General features: G+C 41.3%; 1 protein-coding gene across 1 annotated transcript in view; it reads left to right on the top strand.

Moving 5' to 3' along the window:
- Positions 1-16,568, top strand: part of SLC9A7 (solute carrier family 9 member A7) — a gene marked incomplete at both ends in the record, with an annotated part of 66,365 nt that extends 49,797 nt beyond the window's left edge. Inside the window, 4 exons of the mRNA XM_079541853.1 lie at positions 4,766-4,829; positions 7,446-7,528; positions 10,930-11,035; positions 16,320-16,568. Of these exons, the coding sequence (XP_079397979.1) occupies positions 4,766-4,829; positions 7,446-7,528; positions 10,930-11,035; positions 16,320-16,568 (502 nt within the window). The remainder of the gene's footprint in view (positions 1-4,765; positions 4,830-7,445; positions 7,529-10,929; positions 11,036-16,319) is intronic.
- Between the last annotated feature and the right edge of the window lie 5,417 nt (positions 16,569-21,985).

The following is a 21,985-nucleotide window of genomic DNA, read 5'->3' as shown; positions in this document are numbered from 1 at the left end:
GACAGAGAATCAGCTGGTTGTTTCTGGAACTGACAGGAAAAAGGAAAATATCTTGAAGTACAGTGTATTTCTATCATCTGTATGTGCCACTATGTACAACACACAAAATTTTTGGTGTGGAGCAATGGTAAATTTTTCACAGAGCCTGTCACATGGGCAAGTTCTGTTGAGTGCTAAATTTATCAGAGATGCACAGTGTTAGTATTAAAGCAGCACATACAGCAAATGTGAGAAGTACTATTTATTGTGGTCATTCCCGGCCGTCACTGCAACTACGTATACTAGGGTGTAATAGTTATATTTTGGTAACTTCTCATCCAGGTCTTGTAGGGCCTTGGAAAGGCTTTTGAAATATCAAAAGAAACTGTTCCATCTATTTAGAAAAATGACACAGTGGAGAACTTGAAGCAGTTTTACCTGCTTTTTTTTTCCCCACTGTTCCTTTCCACGTTTTTGGTTTCCATGTTTGTATCAACTATCTCCTAGCATGCTGCTTAAATTGCTGAACTGTGCATAGCCATAGTGTTTGAGTGTTCCAGTATATTTCTCGAGGCTGCTGCCAGCCCATGACGCTCCATCCCTCCATGATCACTGTGCCCCTGCTTCATGTGGGTCCATCCTACAGTGCCATCCACCCTGAGCTGATCCCCATGGACTTCCCATGGGCTGCAGCACTCCCAGCACTGCCCCAAACACAGCTCCATAGCTCAGGGCCCACCTTCAGGCACTGCCCCACATGGGTCTCCACAGGCAGCAGCTCCCTCAGCCCTCCTGCCCCTATGCAGGCTCCTTTCCACAGGGTATCCGCAGGCTGTCCCTCCTCCAGGCCTCAGCCACCACTGCCCTGTGGGCTCCTCTGTGGCTGCACGGGGGTGATCTGCTCCAAGCTGTGCTCGTGGGCTGTGGAATGTTTGAGTAAAACACCACAATCCATAGTGAGACTTTCTACCCTGTGCCTCTGATCTCTGAAAGGGAATTTGCATAAGCCAACCCAGTAACAATTTTTCTACATGCGAAGATTGTTCAGATAAATGAATAACTGTCCTTGGCTTTTATAGCACATTTTAGTTATAGGAAGCTTTTTAAATGTACTTCAGGATGTAAAGTGTTTTTCTTTTTTTTTCTTTCAACAATAAGAAAAGAATTATGATGAAAGCTATCCATGCATACACCAGCTTTCCTTGTACTTTCAGATATGAAAGCAATTAAGAGTGAGGTAACTAAATGTTCTCTGAGCCTCTCTTCCTTGTAAAGGAGCTTAAGGGGATACCTGACTGTTCATGTGTTGTTCTGTTTCAGGTAATAAAAATGAGACTGTCTTGGAAATTGGGGGTGCAGGGTCTACAAAAACAGTGTTTGTTAGGAGAGCTATGTGTATATAATGTGAAACTTGACCAGATGGACTTGCTCTGAATAATAAATGCTTTCTATACACTTCACTCTGGTGAAAGATACTGTACACTAGTGAAAGTAGTTGTGGGAATTCAAAGTAGTATTGTATTTTGTGTTAATCTGCGAAATGAGAGACAAGCTTTGAAACACGAAGTTAAGGGAGGGGATAAAGTGGCTGTAAAAAGAATTCATTGGAGAAATTCAAAATATGTTACCCTGAAGAATAATTTTGAAAACCATTAAAAAGATGAATCTGTCCACATGTTATTTCAATTTCGAAAGAAACTTCTGTAGTTTTTTTTGTTTGTTTGTTTTTTGTTTTTCCTTCTCTGAAACAGGAAATCTTTTAATATAGAAAAGGGATCATACTCTTCAGGAAGCCAGTGAGCCCAAACACCTACCCTATGATCTACTTTTCCCTGAATAGTATGGTCATCTTGCTTTGGTCGTCTTCTTAGCCCCTTTCCACTGTCTCAAGGAAGGAATCAAAGGCACAACTTTATTAGTCATATAGAAGCTGAGATGATTGTTTATGCTTTTATATAACATGAAGTGAATGGGTAGAAGCAAGTTAAAATTATTTTGGGAATGCAAGCTACGTTCATCTTCTGGAACAAGTTTTGTGGGCTCACAGTCCATATTGCCAGCTGCATGGCTAACTCAAGTCTGGTGGTTGTTTGTAGTGCATTGGACCTCCCTGATGTGCAGTTGGAACTAGAAAAGCCACAAATCTTTATTATTATTGTGTTTTTATGAAGGAATGGTCAGTCTCCCATGTTGCCGTACTGAGCTTGCTTCCTGATGTTGGGTGAGGTAACTAGTTTTGTCTGCAGGAAGCCCTTCTTGTCCTGTCTTCACTGCTTAGCAATGGCCTAAGCAGTAATGTGTCAGCTCTTGTAACCTTGCAGAGCTCTTTAGTATGGCATTTCATTCTGGCACGTTACAGTCTGGTTCCCAGTCTGTCCAGTACATGATGCTCTGTTTCTTGCTATGAAAGTGAGTGGTGCGGTTGATACAGTGGAAGGAAGGGATGCCATTCAGAGGGACCTCGACAGGCTGGAAAGCTGGGCTCGGGTGAACCTAATGAGGTTCAACACGGCAAAGTGCAAGGTTTTGCATTTGGGCCGGAAGAACCCCAGACACCTGTACAGGCTGGGAGGAGTGGTCCTTGAGAGCAGCTCGGCAGAGAAGGACCTGGGGGTCCTGATGGACGAGAGACTTAACATGAGCCAGCAGTGCGCTCTGGCAGCTCGAAAGGCAAATGGGATCCTGGGCTCCATCAGGAGAGGGGTGGTCAGCAGGGACAGGGAGGTGATTGTCCCTCTCTACTCAGCTCTTGTGAGGCCCCATCTGGAGTACTGTGTCCAGGTGTGGAGCCCTCAGTACAAGAAAGACATGGAGATTTTGGAAAGGGTCCAGAGGAGGGCGACTAAGATGATCAAGGGGCTGGAGCACCTCCCCTATGGGGACAGGCTGAGGGAGTTGGGCTTGTTCAGCCTGGAGAAGAGAAGGCTGCGGGGTGACCTCATTGCAGCCTATCAGTACCTGAAGGGAACCTACACCCAGGAGGGGAGTAAACTCTTCAAAAGGGCTGATAATAGCAGGACTAGGGGAAATGGATCCAAGTTGAAGGAAGGAAGATTTAGGTTGGATGTTAGGGGGAAGTTCTTTACGAGGAGAGTGGTTAGGCCCTGTAACGGGCTGCCCAGGGAGGTTGTGGATGCCCCGTCCTTGGACGTGTTCAAGGCCAGGTTGGACGGGGTCCTGGGCAACCTGATCTAAATGTGTATGTTTGGTGGCCCTGCTAGGCAGGGGGGTTGGAACTACATGATCCTTGAGGTCCCTTCCAACCCGGGTGATTCTGTGATTCTGTGAAAGGAAAAACAAAGGGATGAGGAGACATGAGAGAGGAAAAATCCAAGCCAAGGACCCAGTCAGCACAAGCTCAATGTGAGGTAGCTGCAGTTGTCTTAGAGCTGCCTCCTGGATTTTCCCTGAACTACACTGTTGAGTTAGGCTTTGGATTGGCCTTGAGTCCACAAGGATAAGTTAAACATTTGCTTTAATGCCTGCTTCTCTTTTATAGAGTTCTGCCCTGAAACTATTCAGTGGTGTTCCTTGTTACTTTAATCAATGCAATCTATGTCTGAAAGTAAAGCATGTCTGGATCGATTGCCTTACATGAGCATACATCCCCCTGGACAGACCTGCAACGTTGTATTGGTTTCTGGTTACTGTTTCAGAAGGGAGATTCCCTAGGCACTATGGCTAGAAAAAGCGTACACAAAGTCTAGGTAGGTAACAAATTATACTAAATCAGCTCAGTTTCTTCTAAAATTGGGGCAATTAATGTGAGCCATTTCACACAATGCTTTTGTTACTAAATGCTTCCTTCTCCAGTCTTTATGCTATGCCACAGAACTGAAACACAAAACATTTGACACTGGCAGTCTTACCTTACATGTAAGGTTGTACTTTCTTGTGGAGTTTAGACTTACAGAGGTTGAAAGATCATTAGTATTTGAGGCTGGACAACTCAAGTCTTAAGAATAGACTGGGAAAAAAAAAAAAAGAACTTAATTACAAGTATCATATTAAATTCCTGTCCTGGATAAAAGAGCCAGGTGAAAAGATAGTTTGGTAATAAAATGCCTGATAACAGTGCAAAAAGAAGTAGTTTCTTATTAATATACTATTCTATGGTCATCCACAGTCTTATCATACTGACCCTCCCTTGGATGAGTGGCTGGACTATGCAGACCATTTGATGATCCATTTTGACTGTTTTGTGTTAGGTGAATGAAACTTGCATCAAATAAACATTATGGATCTTCATCAAGTATTTTTGACACTTTACACTGTCAGTGCCTTAAAAAAAAAAAAAAAAAAAAAGACTGTATATGTGTTTCATTTGTTTTCTTAACAGTATTTTTGAGCCACTGTCAGGCCCATTGGGCAGTCGAGTTACTTGCTGTGTCAAATATTTAGACTGGACTTTTCCTTAGCCTGTGATTTTCTGCTTTGGATCTTCTCCATTGAAGAAGGTATCATACACGTTTCATCTTTTTAGGCCAAAAGTAATATTTGCAAGTATCCTGGCAGAATTGGCAACAAAGGTAAGCAGTTCAAGCTGGTGCTGAGGTAGAGTTAAAGCTGTTGTCTACAGGTAGTTGCTGCTTGTGTGAAGAAGCCTCTTGTTTAGCTGTTTGACTGCACGGAAATAATGGACAGCTCTTCTTCAAACTATTCTCATAATCTCTCTGAATGCAGCTTTGCTGGATGCTTACGGTGCTTTTAAATGCATTCTGCCAAACTTACAGCATTTTCAATCCTCAATAACACCACTTGCTTTGTTTTCCTAATGTTTCTGTAGGGTTGGGGTTGACCCAGATCAGGACCCTCCACCTACTAATGACAACTTCCAAGTCTTACAAGGAGTAAGTAATTAATATAACTTCTCTATTAGGCTGATCCTTATTTTATACTGAGATGATGAACTGCAGAAGCTACATGCATGGATGAAACCTTTCTCTCCTAGCTGGCAAATCAGTTATGCATGTTACTTTGTGACATTCAAATAATGCCCACCAAAAACAGTTGTGTCATTAGGCGTAACACTGCGGTGTCTCTCTGCATTTCAAATTTTTGCATGTATGTATAAGGCCTCAAACCTCTCCCCAGATATACTAATACGCTCTGTTTATAGCAATGTGCTTTCCTCCTCCACCAGCCGAATGCATGCTTGTAACATTGTGCAGCATAAATGGTCTCCCCTTAAACTGACACAGATAATCCTCTTGCTTCTGTCCTATAGTTGATAATAAATTTTAGCACTTGGACTTTGCTTAGAATCGAAGATTCTCAGTCTAACTTCAACTCCTGTGTAATGTACCGGAACCCAGTTGGATCTTGCTTCTATTGCCCACCATCTTTGAGGCAAAAGGAGCATTGAAAAGATGTCAGTTACCTTCAGCAGACTTTCAGTGAATCCCTAGTGCAGCGTTCTATGCATCAGTAACAATCAAAGTGCTGCTTTTTTCACCTACAATACACTGTGTGTAAACAAGACTACTGGAAGGATGTTATTCAGTTTACCTTGTTTGTAAATTGACTGAGTTCACAGGAGTTTAAGGTCTGAAAAGAAAACATTTCCTGAGGTTTAACTGGGAGTTTCCTCTGTAGCAGCAACTCTCCATCACATGTTCTTCTGTCCAGATCTTAGTTTACACTCTCCCATACAGTATACTACTGCAGTGACACTAATTGTTCAGTAGCACAACTGGTTGATTATGCAGGAGCCAGCAAGAGGAAAATGAAGTTGAATGGCAGGAAATGTAGATGACTAGACCGGAGGATGCATAGGGAGCAAGCATGCGAACTTTGCTTTGTAAACCCTGGATTGTGTGATGCTGGTGTTCAGACTGGCCAATGATACGTGCGTGAGATACTTGCTGCATTTGGGATCAGCTTTCTTATTAGCAATCTCCAACTTTGTGTGGGATTTTGCATCTGTTTTTCATTTTGTCACAGATTGTACAGATATTTACCTGCTCAGGAAGCATCTCTTTCATTACAGAAACTACATTAGGCATCTCTGTGTTCTTTGTGATAGACTGAGTCCAACACATGATAGATTCCTGTAGATTGCATGTATATTCTATAAATTTTATGCCTGGTGACCAGAAGGCTGGGCCTCAAAATGCCATTTACAATGAAGGCCACAGTTATGGCATAAAACCAAGGTTAGGAAGTGGTATTGTGGTATGATGGCTTTTAGACTGCTTGTCAGTATCAGCGGAATTGCTTTAACAGGAAACAGCCCCAGCCAGAACATGGGTATTCTGTTCTCATTCAGTGTCTGTGTGGAAATAACTTGCTTGCTTTTTTCCCATGTAAACATAAAGCACTTATCCATTTGTTTCCCTCTTTAGCTGTGCACTGCATTCCTAATGGAGTCCATTAGTCAGTTCCCTTTGGATTCCTCTGGCTTTCGCAAGACCAGAATTGGCAGCAAGTCACAGTTAAAGAAAATATATTGTTTGGGTTGGGGAGGCAATGAGTTTCAACGAAGGTTTAGCTCTAGGTGAATGAATCATAGGGTGTTGTGGTTTTGTTTTGAGGGTTTTTGTTTGTTTGTTTTTGGTGTTTTTTCGTCGTCATTACCCCCCCCCCCCCCCCCCCCCCCCAGATGAGGAATACCCAGGCCAACTCTATCCTGTTCTTTTCTAGCAGTTTAGAAGATGATTCATGCAAGGCGTTCTCACATCATCTGTTTCCCTGGGCTTGACTTTGGCCTCTGGCCAAAAAAAATGTAACAGAAGTAAAAACAAATGCAGCTGCAGCCCAGCTGGTGGGAGGACTTGCTGCACAGCTAGTGAGGGGACTGTATTTTAATACTTAGCACTTCTGAGAGCTGGTGTGATGTAGCACTTAGGAAGTTTGCACTATAAGCTTCCTCAATTGTGATTTCATTGTATATTCCCTGTTAAGTGTAATTCTTTTAAGTGGGATGTATTTTATGGGTTCTGCAGAAGTTTATCAGGCATGCTAAATTCTCTTATTCTTCCAAGGAAGCAGTAGGCTTAAGGGAAAGTACATGACATACTCCTTGAGTTAAGGAGACCAACCGAGTAATGAACAGTCTGCACTGTCCTAGTTCATTTATTTGACAAGTAGTAACAGGATAGCAGAGAGGCTTATTTATTAGTTTTGGATTTTTTTTCTTCCCTGTTACTGCATTAACTATGTGGTAAGCATTAAGGCTTAAGGTTCTTGCCACCAAGTTACATCATTAAGGTAACTTGAGAATGTTGAAGAAGGCCTGCTTGTTCTCTGCACAATCATATCAGGTTTTTTTTCTACGGAAAGTAACCTCAGTACAAGCAAGTCTCTAAATAATAATGTTCTGTCATCTGCATATCATATTGAAATCTTTTGACTTTGTTGCACAGGACATTATAATGTGAATGACTGGAGTGTATAATTTGTCATAGAATCACAAAAAAATTGCTTTTCTGCCTGAAATACTGAGTATGATTTTATCTTATTTCTAGGATGGTCCAGATTCTGAAAGAAGGAACAGAACAAAGCAGGAAAGTGCGTGGCTCTTCAGGCTATGGTACAGCTTTGACCATAAGTATCCTTCTGAAAAAAACAGCGTTTCTTCAGCACGTGAAGTATTCAGATGTTTTTTTTCTTGCCATGTACCCATGTGTAGCTTTAGGCACTTGAGAGAGTCAGGTATGACAAAGAGCAAGTGCTTGACGGGTTCAAGGCACAACACTGAAACTTCAGCTTGCTGACTTGGAAAACAGGTCTTTCCATTTAGAGCATGGTATGCCAAACTTGCCAGATGGCAAAAAAAAAAGTCAGTTCTGTGTGTTGAAGACCTGCGTAAGAAGTGACACAGACAGTTGAGAATTCCAGATCCTCTGATTTGTTCTGTTAATCTGCTGGTGTTCAGAGCACAAACTAGTTTTCTAGCACACTATGTATGTCTTACAATTCACTGTGGTGAAGAGTCACCTGCTTTTGTGATGTGCACCCTGATATGGGAAGTTCTGGCACTAAAAATATACGTGTGATCCAGCTTATTTCCTTCAGTATATTCAGAACTTCCTATGAGTGTTAATGCACAGTGTCCTTTTGTGTCTGTATTGTACTGTACTATCTCTCTGAAGTTGTCATTGTGCCTTGTTTAAACTTCACAGCAGTTTTCATGCAGCTGTCCTGTCCTTCGTGCTTGTGTTTTTTGATTTTGTTTTCTTTTTTTTTTTTTAACTACTTAGCGTGTTCTTAGTGAGTTTATCATAGAGGTGTCCCTCTGCAACTGCTTACGTTTACTTAGTAAGAAACAGGGAAGTTCTTTTGGCCTTGCCAAGTGACTTTACCCAAAAACTTAGATGTTTCAGTATTTGATTCCTAGTAATCTGAGGCAGTTAAAGGTACCTAGATGCCTGTGACAGGGCCTTGATTTTGTTGCAGCTTGCACCTGAGAAGTGACTGTGTGGTTCGGGGTGTTGTCCGTTGGTTGGTTGGGTACTGTTGGCCTGCTTGGAGCACAGTAGCTTCCTTCCGTGCCTTGTACATCAAGATCTGCCAACCAAGGAATGTTGTTGGGAGCATTTAATCCTAATAGCACTTCAGAGTAAAATCTGTTTGTCATCAGTACTCTCATGCGCTGCTGAAGGGACAAAGCTCAGAAGCGTGCTCGTACTAGTTTAATTGTTTCTAAATGTTAGTCATTTCAAGCAATCCCTTTGAATGTAGTGACTAATGTTCAACGCTATCTAGGTCAATTTTTGTTCTAATACCTGCTTTTATTTAAATCAAAACAAAAAAAACAATTTGTGTGCTAAGAGCAGGAAGGACCTGGCTGTGACTGACTGCCATTCCCCCTGCCCTGAAGGAAGCAGAGCTCTCCTTCCCCCCCGCCCTTTACAAAGGGATGTGCCTTATGAATAACAGGAGTAGTTGGCAATACTGACTTCCCTTCAGCAGCCACAGCAAGGGGGGGAGAGCTGAGTGAAAATTACAGTTAGGTGTTTCACACAAACTTTGTTAAGGCTGCTAATAATACATTTGCTTTCTCAGTGGCAACTAGTAATCATTAGGGAAGCTTTCTGTGAACTTTGGGCTGACAAAACTGACATCCAGAGGCAGAGCTGTACCTTCAGTAAAATTCTGCTGCTTTTGTTGCGAGGAAGCATTCTGCTAAAGATCTGCTGCATTTAAATTACACGTAAGGGGATGGATGATCTGTGGAATTGTTACCTCTACCTACATCTAAATGTCAAAATATTTTTTTTTGCTGATGCGTTCACATGAGCTATGAGTAAAAAGGCAGATTGTCTCAAGATTTGCTCTTCACAGTGGAATTCGACTTGAAAAAGACGCGAATAAGATTCATTTGGCAGTGTGCTAATGCTGGCTGTTGTATGCAGAGCACTGTGCAGATGAGTAACTGGGATCTTCATTCCTCTGGAATGTGGAGTTCATTCAGTGTTGTGGGCTGTGCTCTGGGCCCAGTCACAACCGTTGAATGCAAAAGAAACAGCAACTCTGAAAAAATACCAAGTGTCTCTTAGTGAGTTTGCTTCTTTGTGATATACTTACTGCTGGCCTGTCTGCCATGGGGAAACACATAGGCCAGTAGGTTGCATAAGGGCTGGGGGAGAGTTTTTATTTCCAGAACTGGGTGTAGCCACACTTGTTGGGGAGGGAAGGAGGAAGCTTAACTGCTGTGGCATAATTATACCATGATGTGTTACAGTAAATGCACTGTGCCAGGCTCTGCTGAAGAAGAGAGATACCTCTGCTTAAACAGTCTTTCTTTTTTTTTTTTCTCCTCTTTTTTTTTTTTTTTTTTTTTTTTTTCTTCCTAAACACTCTCCTCTGCTGAGTTAGAATCAGGGAAATGGTACTAATTCACAAATAGACTTGATTTTTCTGAATGTAGAGACTTAAAGTGGCTAGAATACCTGCAACGTGCTTATATTTAATATAGTCAAACTGATGTCAGGAGGAAAATGAAGAATTGTGGTCCTGATTTCCGGCAGTGTTGGATGTATTGGTGTTCTCCCCCAGCTCTGTTCTTGTACCAGACAAGATCAATATGCTGCTTTGTAGCAGGGATGCTTTTTAAAAAATTGTTATTATTTGGGTATATCATCAGTCTGAAGTAATAAAATGAACAAACATGGATTTACCTGGGGTCTTTCCCATGCCCACTGTCATCTTGGCAGCATTGCCTGGGCAAATGCTTTCGTTCCATGCTGTGCTATGTGATTATGGCCATACAGTCTTCCCTATGCCTTTTTGAGGGCCTTTGGTGTGCGTGTGCACAGCAGTGATGTTTTTGAGCCTTACCAGAGTAACTGCTGTAATCTTTTGGGTGTTCTGATGTCCAAGACAGTTCTTCACGTGTGAACTGAGCCATTCTAAATCATGCTTGATTTTTGAAAGATAAGATTAATAATTTCTTTGAGAGCTCTTACTTTTAGGTCTCCTTAGGCTTTGTCCAGGCTGTGGAGATCTATGGTCACACCTCTGTGGCTCACTGCTCAGCCAAGAGCGGACAAATGAGGTGACTGTGTTCTTTTGGGGATGTTGGGTACGTAGTATTTTGTTACTTACCTCTGTTGAGTCTTGCAGGTATACCACCTTGCTACCTCTGGCTTGCAGTCATGAAACTGCTCCCACCTGTAGGTCAGCAACACGTTAACATTAAAGCACATGTATCTGCTTGCTCCATTTGACTCAAGCCCAAAAACTGGAAATATTGCAACTAAATGAAACTTCCATAAGTTAGTTAGTTCTCTTTGCAGAAAGCAGGTGGATGAAGAAACCATCCTTAGAAGGATCAAGGGTACGTGGGGCTGGGGAGGGGAGATGCTTTCCATTTATTTGTTTAGTGGATGTTATGCAATTATTGAGCAACATGTCAATCAAAGGCAGAACTATACTTATGTAGAAACTGTCTTTTTGTTTTCAGTAGTGGTTTTCAAGCGCTGTTCTGTTTTCCTTAACTAGTCTAAGTTATTTAAAGCCAATTCTCACTCACAGTGGCCCTCCACTGACCACGACTCTGCCCAGCTGGTGTGGCCTCATAGCCCGCTGCTTGACAAGTCCCCAGGTTTATGATGTAAGTAAAATAACTCAATACTTCTGCGTTTTTGTTTTCTTTATGTATATGACATCAGCAACTTATTTACTTGGGCAAAGGTGGTAAGATAAATTTATTGTAAGTAACTGCTGCTGTGTCCTAGGCAGAAAAGAGTGAAGATAGTCAACCGGAGGCAACAACTTTTGTTAGTAGAAAACAGATGCTGTTGTTGTTCAAATACCATTTAATGATATTTAAGGACATTGAAAAATTATAGATCTAATTAGTAAACTAGTTGTTCATGAATAACTTCAACATGTTTTGTCCCTTCTTGACACTTCTGAACAAGATTCCTTTCCTGCTGTTGCTAAGATTGTATTGAGGTCTCCTTGAGAAATGACATTGACATATTTATCCATGCCAGGAGGAAATCTGGTAGGACATCCCTTCATTGTTTCCACAGTGAAATTTAAGATGACATTTCAGAAACTGTTTATCAGTTACTTATCTCAATCTAGCAGGTCAGCATACTAGCTGTGTGGCCATGCCTTGCAATAATTAATGCTGCTTTCTCCTGTTACTCTTGTAAGATCCTGATACATGTCCTTCCTATCTGTAAAATGCTTCTAAAGTCTTACAACTTTCTGTGAACTGATTTGTAAATACAGTCTTAGTACTGGATGAATGCTCTCAATTGCACATTCTCCAGAATGGTAACATATTTGCTATGTTCAAGTAGCATAGCCAGATTTCTATTATTTGGGCCAGAATTCTATTATTTTTTTTCCTAGAAAGTTTCAAGTCCCACATGGAACTCTGAAATACTCCTCATTTCTTATTGTATTAGAATCTTGCTTTTATCTGACAGTAAAATTTCCAAGAATTTTCAAACTTCTGATGCTTATTTAGAGCTATTAGTAATGCAAGGAATTGGCTTTGTTCCCATCTTTGCAGTGCCACTGGAGATCTTAGAACAGATCTAGGCTGGATGGCATCCATCAGAACAATTAGTCTACTTGTGTGTTACCCATGTGGCTATCTGTGTATGATCTTACAAGATTAGATCCTCAGTTACTGGATAAATAACCAGAATGAGCATGTAGGCTTTGGCTATCATTTTATCTTATAGTTTGGCCCTTTTTTTTCCCCAGTACTTTTCATTCTGAGTTGCTTCCATATTTGTGATGTACTTTTCTAACACTTACTGTGTTGTGAGTAAAAGTAGAACAAGGGGCAATGGGCAGAAAGTGGAACACAGGGCATTCTGTATAAACACAAGAACATCTTTACTGTGAGGGTGACAGAGCACTGGAACAGGCTGCCCAGAGAAGCTGTGGAGTCTCCTTCTATGAAGATATTCAAGTCCCAGTTGGATGCCTACCTGTGCAACCTGCTTTAGGAAACTGCTTTAGCTTTGGGTTGGACTTGATGATCCACAGGGGTCTCTTCCAACCCCTGCAATTCTGTGATTCTGTGCATGGAAACCTACTTAATGGGGTTAGTTCTGTGTCACACCTCACCACCTGAGATGCAATGCTAATTTCATCTCTGCATAACTCGCCATTTATGTTAAAAATGCTTACAAGGCTGCTTGCTACTTCTAACACTCATAATGTGGATCTTCCACATTGTATTCTTTTTTTGCTGTTTGTATTTTGTTGCATTGCTGCCTTAAGATTAGGGTTATCAGTTCAAGGTGTAATTTCTAGTTTCCTTTCAAGACTTCCTAACTCTGTGATTGCTTTTTACTTCTTCAAAGTTGGAACTAAAAAGCACAAGAGGCTGCTGTAGTTCATGCTTAAAATGATTACTTTTAAAACTTTCCTCCTGTCTTTCACTTCAGTGACCTCTTGGAAGGGCTTTACAATTTATCCTAAAGTAATGGAGGTAGATTTGAATTCACTTATGATGTGTCCTTTGAAACTAGCAGTAATTCCCTTTTCTACCCACTACTTCATTTGGATGAAGCATCTGTGTTATCACTTACTCTTCCTGATGAAGCACTCCTGGGGATTTTGGCTTTGCTTGTTGGTTGAGGGGTGTGCTTTGTCCTACATGTGCTCCCATCTGTTTTTCTAGATTGTTTGGCCCTTGCATTGTGCACAGTGTGACACTTGGTATGAAAGTACCAGATAATTGAATGTAGTTTTCTAAACGTGCAAATCCAATAAAGAAACTCCATTTGCAGTATGCCATAGTCTTAGGAGGAGTCATTTTCTGATGTAAGTTTTGCCACCTCTGATGCCTGTGCTGTATTCAGCGTGAGAGGTCAAAATACTGCCTGTCAGCAATAAAGACTGGTTTCTTAGTAAGCTTTAACAACTAGATTACACACTGTTATCTGTGTGACATCTCCACCAAATGTTGTAATGAATGGACAGAATGCTGTGAAGTTCCTTGAGGTGAGTGGGTAACGGTGTCTTAAGTCAAAACAAACTTCAGTTTTTTGCAGGGTTTTGAAGTTAGGTACATAGCCATGATAATTTGTGAGTTTAAATAGTGAAGTTCAGACCTATGCTGCTTGAGTGAATTGAAGTTACTCCTGCAGAATTGTAGGGGATTACAGAGGCCAGTTGAGGGTTATTCTTGGAAGAATTTCAAGTCTCTGGGGATCTACTTGGATACATTTCCTGTCTTTCTTGAAAGAATTGTTCATGCTGTATGAAGCACAGTAGGTTTACACACACATTCTCTTTGCTTGTAAACATAGCATCAGATCCAAGTACTACATCGGTTTGGTCATGTGTGTTCTGTGGGAAAGAGTATGAAGTTAATTGCCTGCTGTTTGCAGTGTTGTTCATTGAAATAAGCAAGAGCATCTCAACCAGCACAAGGCCATGTTTGTTCACCATACTGTGAGAACACTGTTTTCTTTGGAATGGATCCTGTTTATGAACAAGCACAGCCTGGGACAAACCAGAAAGGACTGAGTCAGGAATTCCCACGTAGTATAAGGCTTGGGGCCCCTCTCTACTCAGAACTGTGCTCCCAAAAGCTGCCAGCCTTTTGGAGAAGCTCAAGCATAGCATGTTTGGGTCTGCTGTCCTTGCTGCCATTAACTTGCTGTTAAATGGCACTGTGGAGCTAGGAGATGCTCTGGGAGCTTTTGGTATGCTTGTCCTTACTTAGTGCTTCTCCAAGGGCAAACACTGTGATAAGAAACTTGTGGTAACAGCTTTGCAGCATCTTTGGTTTAATGCCTGAATACTGCTTTAAGAACTGCCTGCTTTTTGTTCTTCTCGGTGTTTCTGCTTTTTGTCTTACTTTGAATGTCTCTTCTTCAAAGATGGTGTACATATAAGCCTGACAGATGTTTTTAAATAGCTCGTTTTCTTGTGACTTTCTGAATTGTCTTAGACTTGTTTCCAAGACTTTTTTTCAATAGAAAGCTTGTAAAAGTTGTTTCTGTGCGCTGTATCAGAACCTTTCAATTTTGACCTTCTCTTGAAGATGCTGGCATTAGTTCAGTGATTTTTTTTTTTTTTTTTTTTTTTTTTTAATCAAAGAAAGGAGGGATCTTAAACTGCCTTTTACTCTTTGAGAACAGCACTTTTTATCACAATAACTTTCAAGTGTTTTTGGTAAGCTCGTGATACCTCTTTCAGCCCTGACTAGCTCACATTCTGTACCACCTAGAGGGTTCTGCTGCCTTACTTTGGCTGGTTCTAGTTCTGAAATAAAAACAGGAAGTTTTTCCAGGAAGCTTTATTTATCTAGGAGCAGAGTTTTTCATCAGACATCAGTCAGAATTGTCAGTCTCAACTATCCTGAACTACTGCTCCGCAATCCGGGTAGGGTTTTCTGGTCAGGCTAACCACAGGCATCCTGTATCAGTTGGACTTCGCCCTCATTCCTTTGCTATAGCGGAAAGAAATGGTGTACTTTGAGAGTGTGGTGTGGAGAGCATTCAGCCTACTGAGGAGAACAGTGATACACATGCTTACATTTCAGATCCTGCTGAGCAATATGGACTATTTGCATGGGGAAATGCTCGCTTTTGGTTGTGAGAAAGCAAGCTTTATAATACAGTTTTCTTCCACTATGAGAAAAACACAATTCAGGCATTTTGCCTCTTATGAAGACCATGCTAAACACGGTACAATTTAATGTTTTGCTGTTGTGTTGTGTAGGAAAACTGACTTCAAGTGTTTTGTTATACTCATAGAATCATAGAAAGGTTTGGGTTGGAAGTGACCTTTAAGATCACCCAGTTCCAACCCCCTTCCATAGGCAGGGACACCTCCCACTAGACCAGGCTGCTCAAAGCCCCATCCAGCCTGGCCTTGAATGCTTCCAGGGAGTGGGCATTCACAACCTCACTGAGCAACCTGTTCCAGTGTCTCACCACCCTCACAGTAAAGAGTTTCTTCCTGATACCTTGTCTAAATCTGCCCTCTTTCAGTTTAAAGCCTTTCCCCCTCATCTTGCCACTACCTACTCCACCAACTTCTAGTCCTTGGCAATCTATTTGACCCCATCTGTACCAAAATAAATTCATGGGGTTTCATGAGCCATTTATTTGGAATGATTTTGAAAAGAAAACGTTTCAGAACTAGTTAAAATTATGAAGAAAGCATTTTCTTATATAAGTCTGTCTTAATTTCATGGATTGAGAGTGTTCGTAAGAACTAGGCTAACTAATTCTCCATTTAGTACTGGGTAAACATTGTAAGCAGTTATAGAATCATAGAATCGCAAGGTTGGAAACGACCTGCAAGATCATCCAGTCCAACCACCCTCCCATTCCTATTAGTACCACAAGCTACTAAACCATATCTCGTAAGTTAGTTAATTTATGAACTAAAAAGTAATCTGCTAAGGAAATCTTGAATGTTAAGAATTTGGATTTAGTGAATTCTTACTAGTTTGTATGAGTTCTTTTACTTCTGAACTTATCGAGGTAGTGAAAGATACAACTCAGACTTTGTAGTTGAAATGCTTAATTGCACTCAGTCTTAGGCTTTGTTTTTCCTGAACAGCCTTCTAAATTGTCATATAAAAAATGGGGTAGACAGCTTCTCTTTCCTATATTACTTGTACTCCTCCAGTGCTAAAAAATCACTAGCAACTTGTCTGAAGATCTAGTTCTTGAGTTCAGATCCCCCTTGTCTGCCCACAAGGGCTGTAGTTATTCAGAGAACAGCAAGCTGTTCTGCAGACGCTGGGTTCAGGGTTATTTTGAACACTTCTTATGGTGGAATTTTACCTTCTGTTGCTGCTGTATTGACATGTAGGTGAACTTATCCAGTTATTTTTTTGGTGAAGACCTAATGCTGTGCACTGTATAAAGGCTTTCCTCTTTCTTTTTTTTTTTTTTTCCCAGAATCAAGAACAACTTAGAGAAGAGGATTCTGATTTTATTCTCAATGACAGCGACCTCACTGTGACATACGGCGATACAACAATAACTGCGAACGGTTCTTCTGGCCCCCATACAGCCACCACCAGCCTTGATGGCAGGAGAACAAAGAGTAGTTCAGAGGAAGCACTGGAACGCGACTTAGGAGCAGCAGAGCATGAAGTTGCAAGCAGGGGTACCCGGCTGGTATTTCCTCTGGAAGACAATGCGTGATTACTGACTCAGTACAAACAGCTCTCGCTCTGCGGATGGATCAAGGAAGACTGCTGCTCACTGTGCCACTTGAGGTGGGGGTGTTTGTTGAAGCAAGTGAATGTGTTTAAGTGGTTTTACTAAGGTCTGAAGACGTCGCCTATTTTTTACTCAAGATGCTGACAGTGGGGATTTTCTAGAAGTCTGAAAACAGACAAATGAGAACCGGTCATTCTCTTCTTTTACACCACGCGTTGAATCTAAGCATAACTAGCATGCTGCGATTGTCTTGTTCAGCTGCAGCAGCTCTCCGTGAGAAGAGGTGTGTGACAACATTGTCGTAGACCTGAGCTTGTCTTGGCTTAGCTTGTGAATGTGGAAGAAGAAATATAAATGTGGTGATCACGGCAATCAAGAGGAATGTGTATGTATCTGAATGTGGAGAGATCCATTTACTTCTCTAGCAAGGTTGAGAAATCCAGAGGTAAAATGGGACAGTATGCCTTAGGACTACAGATGCATGAATGCAACACTGGCGAATCTGTTACTACAGTCTGTACTTAATGAATTTCAGGGAAAAAAGGGAAAATAAGATTTTGTTACTGGCCATGTGTTTAAATAGGAAGACACTGAGAGCTGTTTGTCCCTTTAGCTTTGGGTACCTTGACTGCTGCCATTAGCTGAACTCCTCTTGCCTCAAAAGAATAACACCCAACTTCTTGTGGACTGAGATATGGCTGACCTGACCCAAGCCTGGAGCCAGGCTCTCGGGTAGAAGTCAGGAGGTAAAACTTCCTCTCCCTTAAGGTTGCTAAAAATCAGGTGAAGATGGAAATATATCTTGGGTTTGGGAAAACAGCTAATAAGAGGAGTGAAGAAAAAAGAGGTGGAAAAGGGGGGGGAAAAAAAAAAGCAGTACTGAACTTTCACAGAAGTTTCATATTTCTCAGAAGAGTCCATGGAGTCTGCTTACAGTTTTTGTGTGTGATAAACAGCAGATGTTTAGTTAAAAGGACAGACAAATATACTGGCTTTACCATTTGTGTCCATCCTAAAAGAAAGGTGTTTACCACTATTCTCTTTTGCAGAGTAGATGTGAAACTTGAGCGGGGCGTTGCACAATAATGTCTAAGCTACAGAAGTGATGAACTGTAGTATCATCTTAAGTGTGAAAAGGGAAAATCTTTGCCTAGTACTTAGCCCACTCACACGTAGGCTAGCTTTAATGTGATGCTAAACGCTTCTTACTTTCCAGGTGAGGCGATATCATTGTCTTTGCTGATAGCTGAAAACTGTTGCGCCTTGAAGAGCAGCTCAGCTATTCAAAGCATGCTAAAATGTCGTGTCGTTCTCATGTCTCAGAAGGTTTATTTTTTTAAAACGACTCTGTGGCCCACTAATGTGATGTAATATCGGTTTGTCTAAGAAGTGTGGTTTCTTTCTTGCTGCCATTTCAGTTGTTCCTCATAAAATTGTGTGTGAGTAAATACCCACTCTGTTTCTCCTTAACTATTAAACTTAATGCTGGGCTAATAATGACAACATGCTGCTGCAGAGAAATGCTGCAGTCCTATGGTCAAGTCTACTTTCTTTCAGCTGTTTGCTTATGAGTGATCTACCTCCTGTATGTGTCCCTTCAACGTACGTTTTTACAGAGCATTGATCTTTAGTGACTGCCTGACATTTAAAAAAAAAAAAAAAAAAAAAAAAAAAAAAAAAAAAAAGAGGAAACAAGAAACTTTTTATTGGTGGGATGGGAAAACTGAGTTCTGTTCCTAATGGGTGAAGAGTAACAAACCCTGATAAAGAAAGATCTCTGAGCTGAACAGATCTTTGAGTTCTCCAGTTTCAAGAAAGACGAAGATGGCAATGATCCATGCTCTATCTATACTCTTTGTAGCTTGGCTTTCATGGAGTTTTGTCTTGTTTTTGTTTTTTTTCTAAGTGCTAACAATAGAAAAAGCAGTTACAAAATGACTAAAACAACTTATTTAAAGTAAATGGACTTAATACAGTGAGGTAAACTTTACATTCATCTTGAAGGTTACCCAGAGAGTTAGTGGATGCTCCCCCCTCTGGAGACATTCAAGATCAGGCTGGACAGGGCTCTGAGCAACCTGATGTAGCTGTAGGCGTCTCTGTTCATTGCAGGGGAGTTGGACTAGAGTCATATTTTAAGAGTTCCTTCCAATTCAAATGATGATAAGCTGGGGAGTATCAAATCACTCTGAGTGAAAAACAGCTCCTTCTGCAGAGATCTGTTGTTTAGGAGAAAGACCACGTACAAATTCTGGAAGTAAAAATTGTTTGGTTGGCTTTCTTGGGGAGATTGAGCTTTTGAAAGCAGTAGTAAACCATCCCAGTACAGACTCCTTTGTGTCCATGTTCATAATTCCAGTGCAAAGATATATGGTTTAATGAAGTTTGCCAGTAAGCCCAAAATGTGACTCTGAAAGGGCAACCAAAATTGAGTCTAACTTCTGTATTCCAAAATGGCTTGAAACACTTCTCCAACATAGTGAGAAGAGGCCTACATACGGAAGCTTAATTTTATTCCTTGGTTTATTCTTTTCATTTTAAATCTTCCAAAATTGGAATTCACTGTTAGCCAAAGGTAAGCTACAATTCTAGCTGCTTCTTACCTCACTGGTCCTTGTTCAGAACTCTCACATTTCCTTTATTAAGGAAGTAGGGAGAGAAAAACAAAAATCAGAAAATGCAGATTTAAAAACAACTCTTTGTCCTGGAGAAACAGTATATTTCACCAACTAGTGTCTTCTAAAAAATCATTTCAGTTCCTTTCCATTAAGATAGGAGGAATTTTTTCACACAGAGGGTGGTGACACACTGGAACAGGTTGCCCAAGGAGGCTGTGGATGCCCCATCCCTGCAGGCATTCAAGGCCAGGCTGGATGTGTCTCTGGGCAGCCTGGTCTGGTGGCTGGTGACCCTGCACATAGCAGGGGGGGTTGAAACTACATGATCGTTGTGGTCCTTTTCAACCCAGGCCATTCTGTGAAGAAGCCAAGCTGGCAAGAGCTTGACCTGTCTGTGCAGCAGATGTAATTTCTTTCAACTTTGGTGTGAGGCTTCGAGTAGAAAACAAAGTTGAAGATTGCAGTGAATAGCAATCAATACATACTAATATATGCTTCATGTAGAAAGAGAGGATGTGTGAGATGGTGGTCCTTGCAGAATGAGGTGTTGCTTTAGTAGCATGGGATGTTGCAGCTGATATGGCTGCCCTTGTACTTGGGACTGAGAGATTCCTCCCTTCAGATTTTTGCTTTCTGCATCATCAATCAGACTGAAAACTTTCACCTGACGTTACCAAGGAGTTTGCTGATCTGAGTCCCTGCGGATGGGAAAAATGACATCCTTGATCTTCTTTCAGTATTTCATAGAAGCAAATCCTGACACTAAAACAAGACAGGTCTGCAGGAGTTCTGTTTCTTATGCCAGCAAGTCTTTAATTGTATTCAAATCTCTAACAATACACAAGCATAATGCTAACATCATGTTTGAGCAGAGTAAGAAGTGACCTGAACTTTTCTGTACATTCATCTACAATGTTTGGGAGAGGAATTAGACATTCATTTACAGAATTAGAAGATACTCAAATAGGTAGAAAATTGGCATATTTGTGCCTATCTTGCTGGCTGGGTAAGAAACAAAGGTGTTTTGTGTCAGTCACCCTGCAGGTGGTTTGTGCAAGAGCCAATTCTTGTACCTTCTGTGGGATTCTAGGCAGATCATCTGTTAAAGGTGAGGAGCTGTTACTTGGTTCTGTAAGTAGAAGGAACAGTATAGGAGCAATCCTTTTACAAATGTGGGCTTAACCTTGTATTTACAAGGTGCTTTTTGTGAGAGGTGTTTAAATGCTTCTATGGGCTTCAGTAGTAGCTCCAACACACTGACTTCAAGTCAAGCCCTCAGAAAAGAGGGAGACTGGAGCAAGTGTGTTCTTGCTGTGTGCTCCATGTCTGATGTGCAGACACCTGACTTGTGTTGGGGAAAGGAGCAATGTAACCTACCTTCTCTGATTTAAAGAAAATAAACAGTGAACAAGGATATCAGAAATAGCATTGCCAGTAGGAGCAGGGAGGTGATTGTCCCTCTGTAATTACTATTGGTGAGGCCACACCTTGAGTACTGTGTTCAGTTTTAGGACCCTCGCTACAAGAAAGGCATCAAGGAACTAGAGAGTGTCAAATGAAGGGCAATGAATCTGTGAAGGGTCTGGAGCACAAGTCTGATGGGGAGCAGCTGAGGGAACTGGGATTGTTCAGTCTGTAGAAGAGGAGTCCTTATCACTGTCTATAATGACCTGAAAGGAGGCTGTTGTGAGGTTGGAGTTGGCCTGTTTTCCCAAGTAACAGCGATAGGATGAGTGGCAATAGCCTCATGTTGTGCCAGAAGAGGTTCAAATTGGATATTAGTAAAAATGTTATCTCTGAAAGAGTAATAATGTATTGGAACTGGCTGCCCAGTGAGGTGGTAGAGTCATCATCCCTGGATGTTTTTAAGAAAAGCATGGATATGGCACTGAGTGACCTGGTCTAGAGAAGTCACAAGCATGGGTTGATAGTTGGTCTAGAAGATCTTGTTGGTCTTTCCAACCTTAATGATTCTACTATTCTAAGGGTAAAGTGTTAAATACTTGGAAATTGATGAAGTCTGGCCCTATTCCAAGGATATGAATTTTTTGGCCTACAAAAAATGTTTTTTCACGGTGAAGAAATTTCCTTTGGGGAAAGGACTGCAGAAAATGCAAGCTGAGGAAAGAAAACCACAACAGTGTTCTTGGCTGGACTTGCAGTGAGCTGATCTGAGGTGAGTATGTAGCAAAGGTTCTAGTGATGTTCACCAGTATGATGGCCACCGTGTTTTACTTCTGGCAGGTGGAAGGACCTCATAGTAGGAAGTGCAACACCTTAATAAACAGCCCGAGTGATTTATAATAACTAGGAGGTCACATCCTGTGATTTTAATCATTCAGCAGGACCATTTGTAGGTTGGTGTGGAAATGATGGTCTCTCCTGTGTAACTTCGATTCAACTTGGCTTGCAATCTCTCTTCTGGCAGTATTGATCAGACTTAATTCTGAGCAACAAGGCTCCAAATGCTAATATGTTTTGCATGCCTTTTAAGGAGAGGTGCAGTATTTCTTTTAACTCTGTTTGAAGTAGCTTGCAAGAATAACATGCCTGACCTCGGGCTTGGCAGACATGGTCTCTGCTTCTGCACAAGTGTGGGAATGGAATTTGAGTACTCAATAGTTTCAACTCAGTATGCTTTCCTTTAAGATGGAGGTGAAGGGAGAACCTTTTTGAGGAGAAGCAGGGAACTTGCAGATACAGCAGATGCAGCAGGGAATATTCCTCTCCAAAACATGGAACTTATGACCCACTGGGATTTATAAACAAGGGAGAGTGAGA

Source organism: Tetrao urogallus (assembly GCF_951394365.1).
Source record: "Tetrao urogallus genome assembly, chromosome: 1".
Lineage (NCBI taxonomy): Eukaryota > Metazoa > Chordata > Aves > Galliformes > Phasianidae > Tetrao > Tetrao urogallus.
This window is presented reverse-complemented; position numbering and strand designations above follow the sequence as displayed.